At 55.2% G+C, this 21,940-nt stretch overlaps 2 protein-coding genes across 7 annotated transcripts in view; one reads left to right on the forward strand and one right to left on the reverse strand.

Moving 5' to 3' along the window:
* Dock6 (dedicator of cytokinesis 6) overlaps positions 1 to 21,940 on the reverse strand; it is a 50,475-nt gene that overhangs the window by 22,927 nt on the left and 5,608 nt on the right. For 2 of the 5 annotated variants that reach the window (XM_048342183.1, XM_048342180.1), the window contains exons 4-23: positions 21,727 to 21,795; positions 21,387 to 21,516; positions 19,992 to 20,204; positions 18,252 to 18,337; positions 14,468 to 14,534; positions 14,229 to 14,378; positions 12,787 to 12,867; positions 12,527 to 12,680; positions 11,943 to 12,070; positions 11,736 to 11,829; positions 11,283 to 11,445; positions 7,524 to 7,641; positions 7,371 to 7,441; positions 6,710 to 6,848; positions 6,533 to 6,634; positions 6,018 to 6,104; positions 5,581 to 5,812; positions 5,179 to 5,340; positions 3,662 to 3,825; positions 3,008 to 3,112 (exon numbers count right to left, since the gene is read on the reverse strand). In XM_048342183.1, coding sequence (XP_048198140.1) covers positions 3,008 to 3,112; positions 3,662 to 3,825; positions 5,179 to 5,340; positions 5,581 to 5,812; positions 6,018 to 6,104; positions 6,533 to 6,634; positions 6,710 to 6,848; positions 7,371 to 7,441; positions 7,524 to 7,641; positions 11,283 to 11,445; positions 11,736 to 11,829; positions 11,943 to 12,070; positions 12,527 to 12,680; positions 12,787 to 12,867; positions 14,229 to 14,378; positions 14,468 to 14,534; positions 18,252 to 18,337; positions 19,992 to 20,204; positions 21,387 to 21,516; positions 21,727 to 21,795 — 2,515 coding nt within the window. Of the gene's footprint in view, positions 1 to 3,007; positions 3,113 to 3,661; positions 3,826 to 5,178; positions 5,341 to 5,580; positions 5,813 to 6,017; positions 6,105 to 6,532; positions 6,635 to 6,709; positions 6,849 to 7,370; positions 7,442 to 7,523; positions 7,642 to 11,282; positions 11,446 to 11,735; positions 11,830 to 11,942; positions 12,071 to 12,526; positions 12,681 to 12,786; positions 12,868 to 14,228; positions 14,379 to 14,467; positions 14,535 to 18,251; positions 18,338 to 19,991; positions 20,205 to 21,386; positions 21,517 to 21,726; positions 21,799 to 21,940 lie in introns of all 5 variants that reach the window. The other 3 variants (XM_048342179.1, XM_048342182.1, XM_048342181.1) reach the window with 2 other exon arrangements.
* Angptl8 (angiopoietin like 8) lies at positions 9,079 to 18,663 on the forward strand. Of its 2 annotated transcripts, none has more exons than XM_048342318.1 (4): positions 9,079 to 9,783; positions 9,919 to 10,080; positions 10,743 to 10,852; positions 18,440 to 18,663. In XM_048342318.1, the coding sequence occupies exons 1-4, from the start codon at positions 9,496 to 9,498 to the stop codon at positions 18,450 to 18,452; spliced, it is 573 nt and encodes a 190-aa protein (XP_048198275.1). In that variant the 5' UTR covers positions 9,079 to 9,495; the 3' UTR covers positions 18,453 to 18,663. The 2 variants fall into 2 exon arrangements, with proteins under 2 accessions (XP_048198275.1, XP_048198274.1); XM_048342317.1 differs by lacking the exon at positions 18,440 to 18,663 and adding an exon at positions 10,942 to 11,275.

Consider the following 21,940-nt stretch of genomic DNA (forward strand, 5'->3'; position numbering starts at 1 on the left):
CAAATAAAAGATTTAAAACCAGCCTGTGTAGGAAAGTCCCATAAACTCTTACATCTCTCTACTAATAACTATCTTATCTCAATTAGCAAATCGCCAGAACCAGAGTGTGACTCAAGCACCAACCTTGAGCAAAAAGGCTTAGGGATAAAGCCCCAAGCCCTGGGTTCAAACCCTAGGATTGGTACACATGCACATGTGTGCACATGCATGCACATGCGTGCACACACACACAATCCCAAAGGCTGGGTGGTAGCTCAGTGGTAGAGAGCTTTCCTCACATGTACAGGGCCCTGGGCTTAAGTTCCCCCACCACAAAGAAAAAGAGAACAGAAATCAATGAAAATGAAAATGTAGAAAATAAACAAAACCTCAAGTTGTCCTGGGCTGGAAGCATGGCTCAGTGGTAGAGCATCTGCCGTGCACGCGCCAGGCCCTGAGTTCAAAACTCAGTACTGCTGAGAATAAAAATAATAATGACCTAGAAGCCATGGTGAGGGGGTGACAAAGCAAGGAGCAGAACAGGGGCCATGTCCGCATTGGAGCTGAAGGACCAGGATGGAATGCACAAGGGCGGGCTGGTGAGCATGTGACTGAACGGCAGAGGGCCAAGAGCATGTGTGGTCACGAGGTGAGCTGGGGTGGACCAGAGAGAAGATGGCGAAGGAGAAAGGGCACAGACAGAGGGCATGATGTGAGAACGCTGGGTTCTAGGCCTGGCCCTGCGCCAGCCTTGCTTGGGGCCCGAGTTCCCATATGTAAAATGAGTACCGCAGGGGGTGCAGTGTGCAAAGCTGCAGGCTCCTCCCTCCCCTTGGCCTTGAGGAGGTGAGGCAGTTGAGGATGGAAGACCTAGGGCCAGGAGTGGTGGTTTCCCCCTGGAATCCCAGCTGCTCAGGAAGTAGAAATTGAAGGGCCGTGAATTTGATGCCAGCCTGAGCAAAGTCTCTCAAAACAAAATACAGGTAGGTGCAGTGCCTCCTGTCTATAATCCAAGCCACTTGGGATGTGGAGATAGGAAGGATGTAGGTTTGAGGACAGCCTAAGGGCAAAATGTCATCCAGACTCCATCTTAACCAGGGAGGTGAGGCATGGTGGCCCACACTGTAATCACAGCTATAGGAGAGGTCTGGGTAGGAGGACCACCGTACCAGGGGCCCTCAAGCAGAAATGCAGGACCCTGTCTGAAAGATAACTGAACAAAAGGGGCTGTGTGACTCAGGTAGAGCTGTGGAGGAGCCCCTGCCATGACCATGGGCCAAGATTTCAGAATCCATATTAATGTCTGGGGAGAGGACCATCCTTCCCTTTTTTTGTGGCTGTCAAACTTGAATTCAGGGCCTAGGCCCTGTCCCTGAGCTGTTTTGCTCAAGGCTAGCATGGTTTTTGAGTGGTTCATTGGAGATAAGAGCCTCCCAGGGACTTGCCTGCCCTGAGTGGCTCCAAACCAGAACCTTGATCCTGAGATCCTCAGATCTCAGCCTCTAGAGTAGCTAGGATGACAGGCGTGAGCACCGGTGCCTGTCCCTCAGTGCTGTGCTTGGTGGTGGGCACTGGCGGGTACAGGACCTAGGGCCAGCTGTGTGGGACCTTGACCTCCATCTGTGCCCCTTTCCCTCTGACCCCCAAGACCTCACTCCCTTATTCTGGCCATCTCTATCTCCCCCTTCAGACCCCGGCAAAAACTTCACATTCCTAAAGAGGGATGCTGGCACCTGGTTCTGTTTCCTTTCTTTTCATGCCAATACCTTGCTTGAACTCAGGACCTCGCATGGTCACTTGTTTTTCTTGCTCATGGCTGGTGCTCTACCACATGAGCCATGCCTCCAGCCAATTGTAGATGGTCTCTCAGACTTTTCTGCCTAGGCTGGCCTCAAACTGTGATTCTCAGGATTTCAGCCTCCTGAGTCGCTAGGGTTCCAGCTATGAGACCCGGGTAACTCGGCTCTCTTCTGTTCCATTTATTTATTTATTATTTTTTGGTTGGTTTGGGATTTTTTTTCTTTTTCTTTTTTTTTTTGGCCAGTCCTGGGCCTTGGACTCAGGGCCTGAGCACTGTCCCTGGCTTCTTCCCGCTCAAGGCTAGCACTCTGCCACTTGAGCCACAGCGCCGCTTCTGGCCGTTTTCTGTATATGTGGTGCTGGGGAATCGAACCTAGGGCCTCGTGTATCCGAGGCAGGCACTCTTGCCACTAGGCTATATCCCCAGCCCCTGGTTTGGGATTTTCTTTGAGACAGAGTCTCACTTTGTGACACAGATTGGCCTTGAACTTGTGATCCTCCTGCCTCAGCGCCCCAAATGCTGAGATTACAGGAGCCACCACACCATGCTGACAGCTTCCATGAACAAATCTGGAAACAGAGGCTGGGAGAGGGGCCACCAATGGCTAGGGACATGGGATGTGGCTTGAACTCAGGTCTAACTAGAGGCAAAGCACCTCCCCACACCAGGGAAGGGGCAGAGATGGAGGAGGATGGGAGAGCCAGGCATCCACTGCCTAACCCCCGCCACCTTCCATCCAGGTTGTGCAAGGGGACGGCAGAGTGGTGGAAGGGAGTGAAATAAGCCATGCTGGGCAATAGTTAAGAGGTGGCTGGATTTACATCTACTTTGCATATATTTCCATGCATCTGCATGCCACCCTAGCGCTTTCTGTCTCTGCACAGGCTGTGGCCTGTGTTTTCTTTTGCGTTTATTTTTGGTGGTGTTGGGGTGGGGGGAGGCGGAACCCCAGGGCCTTCACACACGCAAAGCATGGCGGGACCACGAAGCCACACTCTCCCCCAGCCCAAACTGTCACCTAGTTGGTACTAAAGGTCACTTCCGGTGACCCAAGGCCGCCTGCAAGGCAGACTCTACAGCCTCAAAGACAGGAAGGAGGCTGCTGCTTCCCGCAGGCAGCCACCCTGGGTTAGTGGCGTGTGGGCGGGGCGCGCATGCGTGGTAGTGTCACGGGGTGCGCATGCGTGGCAATGTCACAGAGCGCGCCAGGGCGGGCGGGGAGGGCACCTGTCTGGGCTCAGCCCCGCAGAAGGGGGGCGCCCGCCGCAGCACAGCCTTGCTGCCGCCTGGAGCGTAAGCGGAATTCACCCACGAATGGGAGCGGTCGACGCCCTGGAGATGCACATGTCAGAGAGGCGGGGTCCTGAACAGGAGGGCACCTCGGGCCCGCTGCGGGCCACCGGTGCCCGGGCACAGGGGAGAGTGTGCGGCCCGTGGCAGGCACGCACACAGGCACTGAATGGCTGGCCACACTTGTGCTTTTCTCTGTGTGTGTGTGTGTGCAGGTCCTGGGACTTGAACTCAGGGCCTGAGCGCTGTCCTTGAGCTTTTGTGCTCAAGGCTGGCACTCACTTGAGCCACAGCTCCACTTCCCATCTTTTTTGCTGGCAAATTGGACATGAGAGTCTCACAGACTTCCCTGCCCGGGCTGGCTTGGAACTGTGATCCTTAGATCTCAGCCTCCTGAGTAGCCAACTGAGCCACTGGCATGCAGCAGACTCATCATCCTTGCAGTTCACTGCTGAGAGCTGCCACAGTCGGGCCGCACTGTGGGGCGTGCAGCCTTCCTCCCAGTGGGGGCCTGTGTTGTCTCCAGTCCTCCACCACCCACCTGCCTGGGAGCCCCGGCCATGGCTGGCTGCTGGGGCACCCTCGCCCTACCTTGCTGGCCAGGATCCGGGAGACCTCATCATCCACAGAGCCCGGGGCCACAGCCAGGTCGGGGTTGCTGCTGCTGATGCTTTTAGACCGGGCCAGGTAGAGGCTGGATGGGCGACTGGAGCCATGGGCCAGGGTGGCGGCCTGCACAGCCACTGGAGGGGCCCCTGAGGAGGGGGTCACGGAGTCAGCCCTTCCACCTGCCCCACCACCCCCAACCCCTTCCCAGTTACCTCCAATCCCTTCCCAGTTGGCAGCTATTGGAGACTTTTGTTTTGTTTTTTGGTACTGGGACTTGAACTCGAGGCTTTGCCCTCTTACTTGGCTTTTTTATTTAAGGTGAGCACTCTACCACTTGAGGCACAACCCCACTTCCAGCTTTTTTGGTGGCTTACTGGAAAGAAGAGTCACATGAACTTTTCTGTCCAGGCTGGCTTTGAACTATGATCCTCAAGAACTCAGACTCCTGAGTAGTTGGGATGACAGGCGTGAGCCACCAATGCTGGCTTGTGGAGAAGTTATTTTTCCTTCTCTCACTTCCCCTTTTCTCTCTGAAAGGAGTTACTGCTTCTCAGCAGAGCCAGGCAGACAGAAAAGCCACCTGAGAAAAAGGTTGCACTCACGGCTGAGTGGGTAATATTAATCATGTAACAAATAAACGGCAAGAAAAACCCGACTCTCCTCTTATTTCTCTGTGGTGCTGAGCTGGGGATGGGGAACGAGTGCTGAGCCTCAGTCCAGCCAAACCCATATGTTCACAACACATGGACAACGAGCCTACTAAATACTTTGTAACCACCATTGTCCCCACGAGGTGGCTGTTCTTATTACTCCTGCTTTATAAATGGGAAAGGAGGAGAGGGGAGGAAACTTGCCCAGAGAGTCAAGAGAGCAAGGATTCAAATCCAAGCAGGCTAGTTTTGAGTCCCAGGCCCAAGCTACTGAAGGTGCTTGCTGATTGGCTGAATCAGCTGCCAGTCAAGGGCATGGAGCCAACACTCTGGGGCAAAAGTAAGTGAAATGGCTATCTACATATGTGAGTACATATCTATCTATCTATCTATCTATCTATCTATCTATCTATCTGTCTGTCTCTCTCCTTTTCAGGTATCTTTTTTTCCTTTTAACATTTTGGTCAGTTGTGGGGCTTGAACTCTGGGCCTGGGTGCTGTCCCTGAGCCTCTTGGTGCTCAAGGCTAGTGCTCTACCATTTGAGCCACGGCACCACTTGTGGTTTTTGAGTGGTTAATTGGAGATAAGAGTCTCACGGAGCTTTGCTGCCCAGGCTGGCTTCAAACCTTACTCCTCAGATCTCAGCCTCCTGAGAAGCTAGGATGACAGGGGTGAGCCATCAGTGTGCAGTTTCGTTTCTTTTCTTCTTTACAAGATGCTATATGTGTTGCAAATTGTCCAAACCAACCTGTGGGACCCCAGGGCTTTGGTGCACCCTATTCCCCATTCCCTGATCTGCTCCTGTCTTAGACTTTTCTTATAGCCCAGGATTTTTCACCAGCACTTACCACCAGCAAGGCTGGGCTCAGTGCCAGGGAGGCGAAAGGCGTAGTGGACATAAGCGGCCAGCAGCGGGCAGTGACCACGGCCATCCTGGCCCGCCTCCAGGCTCCGGTGGACAAGGCTGACCACATGGGCCATTGCTTCAAAGGCTCCCCGGCCGAGGTTCACTGTCGGGCAGAGTGGAGGTCAAGTTCCAGGGCCCAAGGCCTCTCCCTGCCCCACTGGCTTCCTGCAGCAAGACCCAAGAGGCCTAAGGAGCCCTATGGCCATCCAGGGAACTTAGAGGGACTTGTCCAGGGGCCATGGGTCATATGGGGGAAACTGAGGCCAGAGAAACAAGTACAGGGAGAAGGGGGAAACTCAGGTGGGAAACTGAGGTCTGAGATCCTCCCTGCCCCCCGGCTCACCCATCTGGCCTCCGATGATGGGGGGCCGCACGACCAGATGGACAAGCTTGTCCAGGACCCGGTGGGAGAAGGCCACCAGGGGCTCAGGGCTGGCGAGGCGCAGCGAGGCCAGGCTGGCCCGCAGCTCCGGCTCCACGGTGCCCTCGCTCAGCACTGTGTCCCTGAGCCGGAAGGGGAAGGCCCCGTCCTCCAGGACATGCACCAGCGTGAAGAACTTATCAAGGTGGGGGTCCTGGGGGATGGGGGGGACACGAGGGGAGCGAAGGTCCTGGGCTGCTCCGGCCCTGCCCCCAGGCCAGCAGCCTCCCGCACAGCCCGGCCCAGCTGACCAGAGTCACGTCCACACCGGCCCGGCCTCCCTTGGCTCTCAGCAGCCATTGCCCAACCCCAGAGGAGCCAGGGGCAAGCAGGGGGCCAGAGGCCAGGGCTCCCCTTACCTGGGGGTGCACTGAGGACGCGGCCGTGAGCTCCACGCTGAACACGCCCTTGTGGCCATCCACCCAGCGCATCCCTGGCAGCGCCACCTGCGGGAGGGGGTGCCAGGTGGGCACGGGCCCCGCTCTCCCCACACCCGTCAGGCCACCAGGAGGCGGCCCGCCCACTGCCCAGCCTGGCACCCCTGACCCCTGACCCTGGCCTGGTTCTCCTGGGATGGGGGAGGGGGCCCATGGGGCAGGCTGCAAGTCATGTGATCCTCGGGACATTGGGAAATGGGGTGAAACTCATTAACCATGAACTTGAACTCTAGAGGAAGTGATGGGGCAGCAATGGTGCCAGGAGAGGGGGAGGGGGTGGGGAACTCAGGACCCCCCACCCCCGGACTCCCCAAAAGCTGGAAGGGGGATGGTGGCAAGGTACATAGGGGCTCCCGAAATATTCCTAGGGAAGGAGAGGCAGGCCCCTGCGGTGGCAGAAGCTGAGGGTGCTGGGGTGCTGGGGGTCAGGCACCTACGTCGGGGGTCAGCACGGAGTAGCTAGGCGGCGGCTGGTCCACGGACACAGGGAGGCAGAAGGGGCCGGTCCTCAGGCGTCCGTGCTGTAACAGGGGGACCCACTGGGGAGAAGCTGAGGGTCAGGTGGGGGCCCGGCCCGGGGGACTCGGGAGGGCTCAGGGGGAGGCCCGACTCACGGTGAAGCCCACGGGCGTCTCGAGCGCCGTGCCTGGCCGGGGCTGGCAGCTGACGTGGAAGAAGGTGAAGAGCAGGTGGTGGTTCTCCGTCACACACGCTGGAAGCTGGAGCTTGAACTCCTCATAGAATTCGGGGGACCTGGGGAGACAGAGCTGGGGGGTCGGTTCAGGGAGGGGGGCCACCCTCCTCTTCTCTACCATTTCCCAACTTGGGGCATACGTATGTATCTCCCGATTGCCCCCAGGCACCCCATGTGTGCTCCCAATTTTGTTGCTGTTGTTGATTTTTTTTTTTAAGTGCTGGTCCTGGGGTTTGAACTCAGGGCCTGGGTGCTGTTGCTGAGCTTTTGTGCTCAAGGCTGGCATTCTACCACTTGAACCACAGCTCAACTTCTAGCTTTTTTCGTGAGCCATTGGAGATAAGATTCTCATAGACTTTCCTACCCAGGCCAGCTTTGAACAGAGATCCTGATATCTCAGCCTCCTGAGTAGTTAAGACTACAGGCGTGAGCTACCAGTGCCTGGCTGTTTCTTGAGATAGGGTCTCTTTCTATGTAGCACAAGCTGACATTGAACTGAAGCTCCTCTTGCTTCTGCCTCGCAGGCACGGGGATTCTAGGTGTGCCCTCCCCTGCCCGGCTTGCGGCCTTGGCCCACATACTTGTTGTGGTAGACCACGGGTGTGAAGGCCTCGCGGGTGAACTCACTGCAGCTGGACTTGCCAAAGATGACCTGAGGAGGTGGGGACGTGCCATGAGGGGCCCGCCGAGGCGGCACACCCCCACTCCCTGCCCCGCGTGTCACCTCCACGGACCGGCAGGGCCTGGCTGGGGTCTTCGCCTGCCATGTACTGGATGCGGACGGCCAGGTTGCGCACGGAGCCCTGCCGGCTGCTGAAGTTGAGGCAGTGTGGGTACACGTAGAGCAGGTTCCTGGGGGGACAATGGCCGGGAGGTGAGGGGGGTGCCCCGGACAGCCAGGACACAGGCAGCGTGGAGAAGTGGGCCACGAGGCCCCAGCATGGAGTGCAGGGATGAGACACAACCCCAAGCACCAGGCTCAAGCCAGAGGCTGGTGGTGCACGCCTGTCATCCCAGCCACTCGGCAGGCTGGGATCTGAGGATCACGGTTCAAGGCCAGTCTGAGCAGGAAAGTCCATGAAACTCTCATCTCCATCTGAAACTTGGAAGTGGAGCTGTGGCTCAAGTGGTAAAGCACCAGCCTTGAGTGAAAAAGCCCCAAGACAGCGATCAGGCCCTGAGTTCAAGCCCCAGGACCAACACACACACACACACACACACACACACACACACACGGCACCACCAGAGATGAAGAGGCAGAGGGTGGGGACCACACAGCCCCCCTCAAAGCACAAATAGGCACTGAGGCTGCTTCCGAGGCCAGTGGCTAGGCTGGCCTACCCCCGTGCCCAACTCCCCCGCCCCAACACACGCTTCCCCAACACATACCTCCTAGCTGGGGAAACTGAGGCCAGATTTCAAGGCTGGGGCTAGAGTCTGAGTTCTGTTTCCCGGTGTCATGAAGACATTGCAGGTTCTTGCTCAGCCTTTGTAGGCATATGATGGCGGTAAATAACTGCACCAAACACTTATGGCACACCTCCTGGGCGCTGGGCTCTGCTCTGCACACTCCATATCAAATAACTGGCTTACTTTTTTGAATTCACGGCTTGGGTGCTGGCCTTGAGGTTTTATGCTCAAGGCTGGCATTCTACCACCTGAGCCACAGCTTCACTTAAGGCTTCTTGGTGGTTCACTGGAGATCAAGAGTCTCACACCTTCCTGCCTGGGCTGGCTAGGAACCACGATCCTCAGATCCCAGCCTCCCGAGCAGCTGGGATTATAGGTATGAGCCACTGGTCTTTTTTTTTTTTTGGTGGTGGTGGTGGTGGTACTGGGGTTCAAACTCATACCTGCAAGGCAGGGTGCTCTACCACTTGAATCATACCTCTAACCCTCTTTACTTTTCTTTACTTTGGTTATTTTGCAAGCAGGGTCTTCCTTTTTTGGGGGCCCAGACATCCACAAACCCCAATCTTCCCCCTTCTGCCTCCACACAGTGAGGATGACAAGCATGAATCACCCCACGCCACTGATTTGTTGAGATGAGGTCTCACTCCGTGCCAGCAGGCCTTGCTCTGCAGTCCTCCCATCCCTGCCTCCCAAGGAGCGGGGATTACACGTGTACGCTACCACACTCAGCCCAACCCATTTACCTTCCAGAAGCAGCTGCCCCGTGGGGGCTCAGACCGGCATTTTGTGGATCAGACAAATGAGGTGCTGGGCCCATAACCATCCAGGAAGTGAAATGGTGGCAGAATTGGGGGAGCATCCCCGCCCCTCCCCAAGTCCGGCTGTGCAGCCACTGAATGGATCCGTCCACCTGTCCCTTGCCACTAGGCCGGGCATCGGGGAGCCCTGCACAGCTGACTGGTGGTGAGGGCTCGGAACAACTTCCCCCGTGTGCCTGGCTCTGATCTAGGCTGAACCCGCTCAGCCATGTCATCCTACAACTGTGGGTCTCAGTGGGGAAACTGAGGCTGCGCAGGACAGTCTAGCGATGGAGGCCCAGTGCCCCTGGACCCCAACTGGCCGCAAGCCTGTGCCAGCGTGACTCCAGCGTGGCCAGGCCAGACATGCGCCTGATGCAACTCTCCACAGGGCCTGCATGCTTGCGCAAGGCGGTTAACCATTGACCGGGTTCACAGCGGGCAGGGCCATAAAAGGCGCCACGGTGGTTCCTCAGCCACAGTTGGGAGGCCAGCCATGCCCGCGCTGTCGCTGTGCTTGCTGTGTACCCTGGTCACCGTGGTCCCGGCAGCTCCCGTGGGTGGTGCCCAGCCCGCCCAGCATGAGGAGCTGACGCTGCTCTTCCACGGGGCCTTACAGCTGGGCCAGGCTCTGAACGGCGTGTACAAGGGCACCGAGGACAGGCTGATGGAGGCCGGGCGCAGCATGGGCCTCTTTGACCAGGCCCTACAGCTCCTAGGAATGAAGGTCCATGAGGGCCGGGATGCTGCTCAGAAGCTTCGCACAAACTTATTGGAGATGCAGGTGGGCATGACGCTTGGGGCTTTGTGGGGCTCATAGGAGTCCAGAGAGGGAAGACTAGCTAGGTTGTCTAAGAGCTCAAGTTTGCCCAGAAAGCAGGCTGGTCACAGTCTTAACGCCCTACTATCTTCCGAGCAGACAGAAGAGGACGCCCTGCAGCTCCGTGCAGAAGCCACGGCCCAGCTGCTCGGGGAGGTGGCCCAGGCCCAGCAGGTGCTGAGAGACAATGTGAAGCAGCTAGAAGGCCAGCTGAGGGGGGCCTGGCTGGGCCAGTCCAGCCAACAACTTGAGACCATAAAGGTGAGTGGCTTTCAGCATCTACTCTGATTCTCAGAACTCATTTCTCAAAGATGAGTAACCGATGTCTCCCAGGTCCATAGGATCTGGGCAAAACCAGCATCCTTTCCCATGCCTCAGTTTCCCAATTTATAAACAGAGATAACAACTGACTTCAGAGGTACATGTCTTATAAACCCCGTAGCATGTCTTGAGGCCTCTGGAACTAGTTCTGGGGTGTTTATGACTCTACCTTAAATCCATTTTATAAGTGGGTGCTGGTGGCTCAAGCCTATAATCCTAGCTACCCAAGAGGCTGAGATCTGAGAATTGCAGTTCCAAGTCAACCTGAGCAGGAAAAGTCCCTGAGACTCTTATCCCCAATATGAACCACCAAAAAGCCAGAAGTGGAGTTATGGCTCAAGTGGAAGAGTATTAGCCTTGAATGCAAAAGCTCAGGGACAGCACCCAGGCCCTAAATTCCAGCTCCAATACTGGCACATGGGCATGCACGCACACGCGTGTGCACACACACAGCCCATTTGACAGATGGTGAAATGGAGGCCAGGGAGGGTGGTTGAATTCCAGTGTTACCAGATGCAAGGGAGGGAGCATGGGCAGGATCAGGGGTTGGAGGGGAACACACCCCAGCTGCTCCCACTGAGGACACAGTCCTGTCCCCACAGGCTCACACAGAGAAGCAGAGCCACCAGGTGTGGGCCCTCACCGGTCACCTGCAGCGACAGCGGCGCGAGATGGCAAAGCTGCAGCAATGGCTGCGACAGATCCAGGAGAGGTGAGTGTGCTGGGAGCTGGGCCCCCAGGGCGGCGGGAACGAGCCCCTCCCTCCTCCTGCCCTGGCCTGAACCCCGATTTCTTCCCCAGGCTCCACACCGCGGCGCTGCCGGCCTGAGCCCCTTGCCTGGGTAGAACCGAGGTCCAGTCATGTCTCCAGGACGCCTCTGGGCGCCTGCGCAGGAGGAGCTGTCCGCCCACTGGGGTCGGCCAGGGCGCCCCGCTTCCGGCCAGGGAGCAGAGCCCTGAGCAGGCAGTGGAGAGCGGAGGAGAGCAGGATAGAGAGAGAGGACATGAGCCCCTTTGTGCCTACACACCCCGCATTAAAGCCAAGCACTGGCATCTCCCCATGGGTATCTGTGTATCTGTAAGAATGGGGGTTCGTCCAGAGCCGATCCCCTGCAAGCACCCCTTGAACAGAGAGGCCATACCTGTAGCAGGTGTGGGGGGCGTAGACCTCCCGGGCTGGGAACTCCAGGATCTCCTTGGTGGGCCGGGCTCTGGGGTCGGGATAGGGCTTGACATGAAGCAACTCAGGGGACAAGCAGAAGTGGGGGTTCTCCGGAGCCGGGGAGATGTCAATCTTGAGCTGAGCTGGGAAAAAGGGAGTCTGTCTTATCTGCCCGGCTTCCTAGCCAGCCTCGCCTCCCAATCTGGACCACAGGGTGGGGTTCAGCCCTCCAGGAAGAAAAAGCCATGGAGTCACCTCCTACACCCTGCCTCATGCACGCCTTTGGCCAGCTCTGCCCTCGGAGCCCATGTGGCTGGCCCCTGCCACCGTGTCCCTGGTGACTCTGTCCCAGCTGTTCTACTCCTAATCTGTGCCAAGGCTGGGGATCGAGCATGGCATGGTCGCTGGGTGGCAGCTGCCATCGCAGACCCACCGGTCACGGGCCGCAGGCGCCGCAGCAGGGACGACGGGCGCCGCATGTCGGCCAGGAATTTGAACAGGTCCTCGTCGCTCAGCCGCTCGGCCTCCTGTGAGGACGAGACCCGGTCAGCCCGGGGCGAGGGGAGTGGGGAGGGGCTCTGATCCTCTCCCCTGTCCCCCCTCCCCTTCCCCGCCCACCCCCATCCTACAGGCAGCACACCTGCTTAAAAAAGTTGGTGACAGTGAGTGTGGCCGGGCGGAAGCTAGAGAAGCTGCAGGCGTCATCCCCGCTGCTAGCTCGGTCCTGGGGGGCCCGGCGGCGACGCTCAGTCCAGGCAGGTCGGCGCTCTGGGGGAACAGACAGACAGAAGAGATGACAGGCCAGAGACAGGCCCAGGGACAGACCGGCCTCGGGAGTAGTACGGCCATCCGCCAGCAGAGGGCGCGCAACGCCCCCGCGGAGGCCGCTGCCCTCCTCGGCTACGCCCACCCCACTGACCCCGCCCACTACCGCTTCTCTCACCAGCCACGCCCAACTCCCGGTCCTTTCCTTCTCCCCTACCGACCCTACCGCTCCGTTGATGCCCGCCTCCCACAGGAACCCGCCCCCCTTACCCTCTCTCCACAAGCCATGCCTATCTCCCACTGACCCCCACCCCCACCTTTCCCACCCATCTCCCGCTGGCCCCGCCCTTGCTGGCGTGGCCCTGCCCACCCTTCACCCATTGGCCCCACCGCCGCCCCGCCCCCTCGCGCATGGACACGCCCTTAGGCCACACCCCACCCCTGGCCCCGCCTCCTCACCACCCTCCGAGTCAGAGTCCCGGTCAGACTGGCCGGCGCTGCTCACGATGTTGGCCAGGTGTACGGCCGTCCAGGCGAAGGGCATGCGGTAGCGGCCCAGGCGGGTGCAGAACTGCTCGGCCGCCAGGCGCAGCTTCTCCAGTTTCTCCTTGTTCTGTGGGGAGGAAGGGTAGAGGGGCGACAGCTTGGGGCCCCGGCCCTCCAGCCTGTACCTGCCTCCCGCAGGCCCTCCCCGCCCCCGACTCACCCGCCCCACACACCTTGGCCGCGTCCACCTCCTTCATCACCATGTAGGGCTCGCAGCACTCACTGATGTCCCCTTGCTGCAACACTTTCTCCAGCTGCGGGGCAGGAGGGCCGGTGAGCACCATCCGGACCCCTTTCGGGCCCCCCAGATCCGCCATCCCCGCTGCGCCGCCTTACACCCATAGCTAGGGATCTCTCCCTTCCTGGTCTCCCATGGCCTCCACTGTCTCAGGAATGAAGTTCTGGCCTTAGCCTAGTAGACCTGTCCATCCCTCAGACAATCCCAAACCCCAACTTAACCTTGGCTAATAGCTTCCCTGCATTTACTTAAAAAAAAAAAAAAAGCCGGGATGAATCTAGGATGAATCTATGCTAGGCAGGTATCCCAGCACTGAGGTACTGAGCCACATGTCCAGCTCTACATTCTCTCCCCCCCCCCCACCGGTCCTGGGGCTTGAACTCAGGTCCTGAGCACTGTCCCTGAGATCCTTTTGCTCAAGGCTAAGTACTCTACCACTTGAGTCACAGCACCACTTCCAGCTTTTTCTGTATATGTGGTGCTGAGGAACTGAACCCAGGGCTTCACGCATGCTAGGCAAGCACTCTACCACTAGGCCACATTCCCAGCCCTCTACAACTCTTCTTGGTTAGTTACTGTAAACACAGACCCTGGCTCTGGGCCAGGAGGCCTGGGCTCCAATCTTGGCAACTCAAGAGATAGTTATGGGTGCATAGCATGGGTAGGTCGCTTACCCACTCCATACCTCAGTTTCCCATCTGCAAAATAAAGACCATGGCTGACTGTACCCTGTGAAGACTAGCCACATGCAGGGCCTGCCTGCAGGCACTCAATTCATTTCATTACTGCAACCTAACTGAAGGCTTAGAGGAAGGAAGCCTGATCTCACACCCGGAAACAGAAAATCCCAAATGAATGTGCCAGCTAGTTTTTCCTGCCCTGATTAGCAAAACACCTCTAAAAAAAGAAAAATAAATAAAGAGGCTGGTGTGGCAGCTCACACCTGTAACCCTAGCAACTTGGAAGGGGGAAATTAGGTAGATCACAATCTAAGGCCAGCCCAGATAAAGCGTTAGCGAGACTCCCATCTCTACTAATAAACCAAGCATGGTAATGTGCATCTGTAATTGTGGCTATTTGAGAGGTATGGGTAAAAGGCTCACAATCCCAGGCAGGAGTGTGAGACCCTATCTGAAAACTAACTAAAGCAAAAATGGCTGGAGGGTGTGACTCAAGTGGTAGAGTGCCTGCTTAATAAGCTTAAGGCTCTGAGCTCAAATTCCAGTACCACCAGTAATCATTTTCAATATCTATCCACAAACTTCCCAGTGGTGTTTTGTCAATGGCCACACATACTGGTGTGTGTGTGTGTGTGTGTGTGTGTGTGTGTGTCACACACACCCCCACCCTCCTGCCATGCTGGGCCCCCGCAAGCACCTTGATAACCAGGAAGACATCAGGCGAGGGGTAGGTCACGGAAAAGATGGCAGAGCGGGCCAGGGTGGAGATGGCAGGATGGGTGCCGTGGGCTCGAAGCAGCCCCTTCATGGAGTCCGAGTTCAGATCGAAATAGAAGTTTTCTGAAATCTGAGGGGATGTGAGTGGGAGGTGGGCCACCACCTCCAGGAAGCCCACCAGCCCCACAGGGAGGAAGGAGAAGAAACAGGGCTCCAAACCTTCTTTTTCTCCCGCACGTCATACAGGGCCAAGATGCCGAAGATAGGCTCAATTTCAATCTCAAACCTGTGGGTAAAATGTCGGGTTGTTGGGCTGGGGATGTGGCCGAGTGGTAGAGAGCTTGCCTTGCATACATGAAGCCCTGGGTTCGATTCCCCAGCACCATACACATATATAGAAGAAGCCAGAAGTGGTGCTGTGGCTCAAGTGGCAGAGTGCTAGCCTTGAGCAAAAAGAAGCCAGGGACAGTGCTCAGGCCCTGAGTCCAAGCCCAGGACTGGCAAAAAAAAAAAATAAATAAAATAAAATGTCGGCTCCAAGAGGACACAGGAGGATTCTATTGTTGATGTTATGTTTAAAGTTCTAGGTGAATTTCCTCTGGCGTACCCTATGTGGTTACTATATATGATTTTGGTACACTGGGCATTGTATATATGCCTATCTGATCTAGGGAAGGGAAAGAAAAATGAGGGTGTAAGATATCACAAGAAATGTACTCACTGCCTTATTATGTAACTGTACCCTCTTTGCACAACACCTTGTCACTAAAGTTTAATTAAAAAAATGTCGGGGTGTGTGAGGATGCTCTGGGACACCCCCCACAGTCCACAAACCCCAGGGAGGGGTGGGGGGGGGAGAGGTGGGCGTTTCCCATTCCTACTGGGCCAAATGGAATGAACCTTTGGCTTTCAGGAAAGACACACTCTGTTTGGTAAAAGGGGAAACTGAGGCACAAAGTTTTGAGCTTCATTGATAGATTCCCTAATCCTGGGTCTCCCAACCACACCTGTACAATACCCTTGGCCATCCTGGGCCGAGTCCCATGGCTAGGCCACAGATCCATCAAGCCCTGCCAACCCTTCTCCCAGTCTACTCTACCTGGGACCTCCAGCCCCCAAGTGCTTCAGCCTTAAAGCCAGATTGAAGCAGTGATGGCTAGGTCACAGACCCATCAAGCCCTGCCAACCCTTCTCCCGGTCTACTCTACCTGGGACCTCCAGCCCCCAAGTGCTTCAGCCTTAAAGCCAGAGTGAAGCAGTGATGACTCATCCCTGCAATTCCAGTTATCTGGGAGGTGGTCAGGAGGGCCACAGTTGGAGGCCAGCTGGCAAGATCCCATATCAACCAATAATAGCTGATTAGAGCGGCCATGCCTGAAATCCCAGGTATGCAAGAAGGATAAATAGGAGGGATCATGGTCTAGGTTATCTTGGGCAAAAATATGTATCCTGCCCAAAAAATGATTAAAGCCAAAAGGTTTGGGGGCATGGCTCAAGGGGTAAAGCACTTGCCTCACTCGGGGCTCTAAGTTTAAACCCTAGTACTACCCAGAAAAAGAAAGACAAAGAAAAACCAAACAAAATACACTCTTAAAACTTGAGGGTCTGGGGCTGGGAATATGGCCTAGTGGCAAGAGCGCTTGCCTCGTATACTTGAAGCCCTGGGTTCGATTCCTCAGCACCACATATATGGGAAACGGCCAGAAGTGGTGCTGTGGCTCAAGTGGCAGAGTGCTAGCCTTGAGCAAAAGGAAGCCAGGGACAGTGCTCAGGCCCTGATTCCAAGCACCAGGACTGGCAAAAACAAAACAAAAACAAAAATACTTGAGGGTCTGGCCAGGCACTGGTGGCTCACACCCGTAATCCCAGCTACCCAGGAGGCTGAGATCTAAGGATCACGGTTTGAAGCCAACCCAGGCTTCAAACTCTCCAATTAACTAAAAGAAAACTGGAAGTAGTGCTGTGGCTCAAAGTGACAGACTGCTATCCTGGAACAGAAGAGCTCAGAGACAGTGCCCAGGCCCTGAATTCAAGCCCCACAACCACCATCTCCACCACCACCACCACCACCACCAACAGCCTCATCTTCCCCTCTCCAGAAATCATAGGTACCCAAACACTCCTGTCTCCCATATTTGCATGTGGCCCCTCATCCTTTCCCTCCCATACCATGAGCCAGTCCCTCCTCCCTGGGGGTTCTTAGCACCTCCTCCCTAGCTGCCAGCTCCCTGGTGCCCCGCAGTGGACCAGAGGCCTCCTCAGGGCTCCAAGCCCCCTGTGATCCCAGCTCTTCCCAGCTCTGCGCTCTCTCTACAATAGGCATTCAATGATTGGCGAGTGGCACAAAGAGCTGGTACTGCTAACTCCTCCCCTCCCCTCCCCAGTGCTGGTACTGGGGCTTGAACTCAGGGCCTGGGTGTCAAGTGCTTTTGCATTCAAGGCTGGCACTCTACTACTTAAACCACAGCCTCTGCTTTTCACTTTGTGATGATTAATTGGAGATAAAGCATCTCATGGAGTTCCCTGCCTGAGCTGGCTCTGTAGCTGGGATGACTGGTGTTTGCCACTGGCACATGCCTTGTCCAGCATGCAGGCTGAGCCTTAAGCACTGGATTAGAAGCAGAAGGTCCCTGGGGCCTTGGGTCAGAATGGAACCTCCCTTTCCTGCCTGGAACTGGGCAGGAACTGGGGGTGGGGAGCGGCAGGCCTGGGCTGGGGTCCAAGCACGCATCCTGTTCACTTCCTTTCCCACGCACTGCTGCTCCCACCCCCTCTGCGACTGGGGGGAGGAGAGGGATGGACGCAGAGAGCATCTTGGGTAGTGGTGAGGCGGGCTCAGGCCCAGGCCCACCTCATCACCCTAAATCCTCAGCAGCAGGGCAGGGCACCCCAGGAGAGATTAGCCCAGAAGTCATATGGACTTTAGGCACCAGGCACCACAACGTTGTCATTGAGTGCCTCAGTTTCCCTACCTACAGCCCCACTTCACAGGCTGTGGTGAATACATGAGCTAAAATAAATGACGGAGCAGAGACACTGACATTTAAAGATTAAATAGCTTCATCTAGGCACCACTGCCTCATGCCTGTCATCCTAGCTACTCAGGATGCTGAGATCTGAGGATTGAAGTTCAAAGCCAGCACAAGCCAGAAAGATCATGAGACTCTTATCACCAATCAACCAGCAAAAGGCAGGAAGTAGAGCTGTGGCTCAAGTGGTGGAACACTAGACTTCAGAAAAAAAAAAAAAAAGCTGGGGACAGCACCCAGGCTCTGAGTTCAAACTCTAGAACACACACACACACACACACACACACACACACACACACACACGAGGAGCCTGGTGCCAGTGGCTCTCGCCTATAATCCTAGCTACTCAGGAGGTTGAGATCTGAAGATCTGAAGATCATGGTTCAAAGCCTGGGCAGGACAGTCTGTAAGATTTTTTTTTTTTTTCTGTCGGTCATGGGCTTGAACTCTGGGCCTGGGCCCTGTCCCTGAGCTCTTCAGCTCAAGGCTAGCACTCTACCACTTGAGCCACAGCGCCACTTCTGGTTATCCTGTGGTTCATTGGAGATAAAAGTCTCACAGATTTTCCTGCTTGGGCTGGCTTTGAACTGTGATCCTCAGCCTCCTGAGTAGCTAGGATGACAGGCGTGAGCCTCCAGCGCCTGGACATAAGACTCTTATCTCCATTGAACCACCAGAAAAACCAGAAGTGGTGCTGTGGCTCAAGTAAGTGGTAGTGCACTAGCCTTGAACAAAAGAGATCACAGACAGCACCCAGCCCCTGAGTTCAAACCTTATGACTGATCAAAGAGAGAGAGAGAGAGAGAGAGAGAGAGAGAGAGAGAGAGAAGAGAGAAAGAAGTCATGTCCCCTTATAAAAGCCCACGGGGGAGGGGTCCCCGGGTGGCCAGGCTGCATATGGTCACACCATGGCTCGCTCCCAAGTGGGGACCTTGGTGGGCTGGGGCAGGGGCAGGGGCAGGTCAGTTACTCACTTGAGTGACAGACACTTGACCAGGATCCTCTGTCCAAAGTGCTCACGGGGCGGCTCCGGGCGGCTACTGCGTTCCACAGCCTCTTCCTGTCAAGAGCCAGCAGGCCAGCTCAGGTGTGTCCACTCCCAGCCTGAAATGCTTTCCTTCCTCCATGTCTGTCTGTGATCCTCCTATCTGTGCTTCTCCAGGTCACTGGGATGACAGGCGTGTGCCACTGCGCCCAGCCATTGGTTGAGTTGGAGTCTCTAACTTTCTTTCCCCATCTGGCCTCAAATTGGGATCCTCCAATCTCTGCCTCCCGATTTCCTTTGAGTTGTAAGTGGTTGGGAAAGTGAGCCTGTGAAACTATTCTACATACTTTCAGTATGGTATTCAATAAATGACATGAACCATTCAAACTTAAAAAAAAATTCAGCCGGGCTGGGAAGATGGCCTAGTGGCAAGAGTGCTTGCCTCGAATACATGAAGACCTGGGATCGATTCCCCAGCACCACATATATAGAAAATGGCCAGAGGTGGCGCTGTTGCTCAAGTGGCAGAGTGCTAGCCTTGAGCAAAAAGAAGCCAGGGACAGTGCTCAGGCCCTGAGTTCGAGGCCCAGGACTGGCCAAAAAAAAAAAAAATCAGCCTTATATCTGCCCAACTATCAGCTAATGCAAGTTTTCAGAGCATCCTGAATGTAGGCAAGGCTCTATGTCCTGTAGGGCAAGCACATTAAACACATTTTCAATGTACTACATCGTCAACTTACAATGTGTTTATTTAGGTGACACCCCATTATAGGTCTAAAGTACCCAACAGATACTGATCAAGTAGACACAGATATATAGTAGAGGGGCTGGGAATGTGGCCTAGTGGTAGAGTGCTTGCCTAGCATGCATGAAGGCCTGGGTTTGATTCCTCAGCACCACATATACAGAAAAAGCCGGAAGTGGTGCTGTGGCTCAATTGGTAGCGTGCTACCCTTGAGCAAAAAGAAGCCATGGACAGTGCTCAAGCCCTGAGTTCAAGCCCCAGGACTGGCAAAAACCAAACTAAACCAAAGTCTTCAAGACTCCATCTCCAATTAACCAGAAACAATGCCAGACTTGCAGAGTGGCAGAGAGCACAGCGATGAACAAGCAAGCTGGAAGAGGAAAAGGCCTGGAGTTTAAGCCCCACTACTGGCAGAAAAAAACAAAAACAGCAATGACCAAAACAAAACAAAAACCCTAAGCCAGGAAGGCCTGGAGTTGCATGCTCATAATCTCATCTACTCAGGATCCTATCTAGATCAGGAGGATTGGTTCAAGGCTAGCCTGGGAGTAAAGTTAGCCAGAACACCATCTTAACTGATAAAGCCAGGCATGGGAGTACAAGCCTGTCATCCCAGCTACACAAAAAGACATAAAACAGGACATGATCGAGGCCCATTTGGGCAAAAACCAATGACCCTATCTGAAAAATAACAATAAAACTAAAAGAGCAGGGGGAGTGTAGCTCAAGTGACAAAGTAAGTATAAAGTCCTGGGTTTAAACCACTAGCATAAGAAAAAAATAATAGGGTAGGCATGCAATAAGTACTAAATATACATCAGAAAACACAATAATCAGTATCCAATAAATGAGCGTTCGGTAAATATTAGAATATCTGGTAGATATACAAGACTGACTAAAGACAAGAGTATACAGTTGGCATCTAATAAATGCTTGTTGAATAATGCAGAGCTCCAAGTCACTGAGGGGCCCACGGGTGCCCACCTCATCAGGTGCCGGGTAGAGGGTGAGCAGGGCGCAGGGCCGGTGCTGCCGGCGCAAGGCCTCATTCCGGCGGTCCACGTCCTCGGGGGCTGCCCGCTCCAGCAGTGCGGGCAGCAGCGAGTCCGCAGCCAGGTTCCTCAGGTCAAAGATGCCAGAGGCGCCGCTGCTTCGAGGGGTGTCCTCAGGGGAGGCTGAGCTGCGCCGAGAGTCGTCCTGCGGACGGAGAACAAGTGACCATTGGTTGCGCCGTGGCTGGCAATGGGGTCCCGAATCCTGGCTTCCACGGGACTCTAGATGATCAGAATACACCTGCCAGTCCCATGCTTAACAGCAGGTGAAGGGCGAGTTTGAGCTGGACCAATGGGAGCTTTCCCTGGGACTCTGCTCACTGCTGCCAAGGGCAGGGGCTGCCTCTTTCCATGAGGCTTAGCTCCAGAGTAATGAGATGCCTGGGTTGGACCAATGAGAGCCTTCCCTGGGACTGTTTATTGTCACCTAGGAGAAGGGAAAGTCCTTCCCACTGGGGCTGTCACTGACCACAGGACCCTACCAAATGAGTTAGCCTTAGATATGGTGAAAGCCACAAGGCTCTGACTGAAATTGAACTCAGCTCCATGACTGACTGATACCACCCCCCCATCAACTCTAGAGGCCTGAATTGCCCTGTCTACATAAAAAAGAAAAGCAATGGCAAGAATATTAATACTTAATAATCGGTTGGTCTGTAGCAGGTGCTTAGTAAATGCTGACTGACAAATGCTGACTGTCTCCAGACCCTCTAATCATTGCTGTGCCTCAGTTTCTCTGCCTGCAAAAATGGTTGCAATACTTATCAGCATGAAAGGGGAGGACAAACAGAGCCTTTATTGTATACACTAAGCATTCAGTAAGTGCTTATGACTATTAGCCTTAACTTTTCAACTCAAAGAGCTGATAAAATTCTCTCGAACTTTCCTCCTGATTTGTGAGAGTATTGACTTGTAGCACAGGCTGGCCTTGAACTTCCAATCCTCCTGTCTCAGGCCTCTTGGTACAGAGTTGGGATTACAGATATGCACCACGGCTCCTGGCTCAGTAGTTTATTTTGGGATCAAGGCTGACCGAGTCCTCCCTGCCCCTTCTCTCCACAGCAAGGGTACTGAACTGAGAGCCTTGCACTCATGAAGCCCAGGTCTACCACTTGAGTCAGTTCCCCCAGGCTTCTTTGCTTCATTTTTTGGGATAGGATTTCACAGATTATGCCTTGGCCAGCCTCAACTATGATATTCCTATTTTACACTTCCTGCATAGCTGGGAGGACAGACCTGCACTACCTTGCCCAGCTAGTGGTTAAGATAGGGTCTTTGGGTCTATGCACATACCCCTGGAAGTGACCCCAGCCAGAGCTGCTCTCACCATGTCTTCTGGACCAGATCGCTCATCCCCAGAGGCATCCTGCTCGAAGACCTGGCGGGTGAGGCCTTTCTGCCTCTCTCTCTGCGTCTCTGAGGTGATGGGGTTATAGGCAGCACTCAGGTACTGGTACCTAGCATGGGATGGTGGGTTGGGTAAGTGGTGAAATGCACTCTGATGGCCCCAGGAAGGCATGCAATGCCCATAAGGTTATGGGCAGCACTTTGTGCTCTACAAGAAAAGTCCAGCCACCCTTGCAGGGAGGGACAGGTGGTAGATAATCAGGAGGACCAGCCCCAGGCAATGCCTCCTGGGAACAGAGCCTGCCGTGTATCTGACTCACTTTCGGTGCACGATCACCCAGTCCTCTGTGTACATCTCTACGGCTGCCCTGGCTTGGGCGTCAAGTTTTCTGATTAAAGAAAAAAAAAATCAGAGTGTACAGAAAGGGCCCCCAGAGTAAGTCCCAGCCCCGGGGATTGGGGCCTCTTTCTGCTGATGTCAAAGAGGCTCAGAGAGGGTGAGGTGTTTGAGGTTGTGGGAAGTGGGGGGGCGCC

Source organism: Perognathus longimembris, chromosome 3 (assembly GCF_023159225.1).
Source record: "Perognathus longimembris pacificus isolate PPM17 chromosome 3, ASM2315922v1, whole genome shotgun sequence".
Classification (NCBI taxonomy): Eukaryota; Metazoa; Chordata; class Mammalia; order Rodentia; family Heteromyidae; genus Perognathus; species Perognathus longimembris.

Coding starts and splice junctions, on each gene's coding strand:
- Angptl8 (XM_048342317.1), top strand. CDS start 9,496: ATGCCCGCGCTGTCGCTGTGCTTGCTGTGTACCCTGGTCACCGTGGTC. Junction 10,081..10,742: donor AACAACTTGAGACCATAAAG/GTGAGTGGCTTT, acceptor CTGTCCCCACAG/GCTCACACAGAGAAGCAGAG. Junction 10,853..10,941: donor CTGCGACAGATCCAGGAGAG/GTGAGTGTGCTG, acceptor TTTCTTCCCCAG/GCTCCACACCGCGGCGCTGC.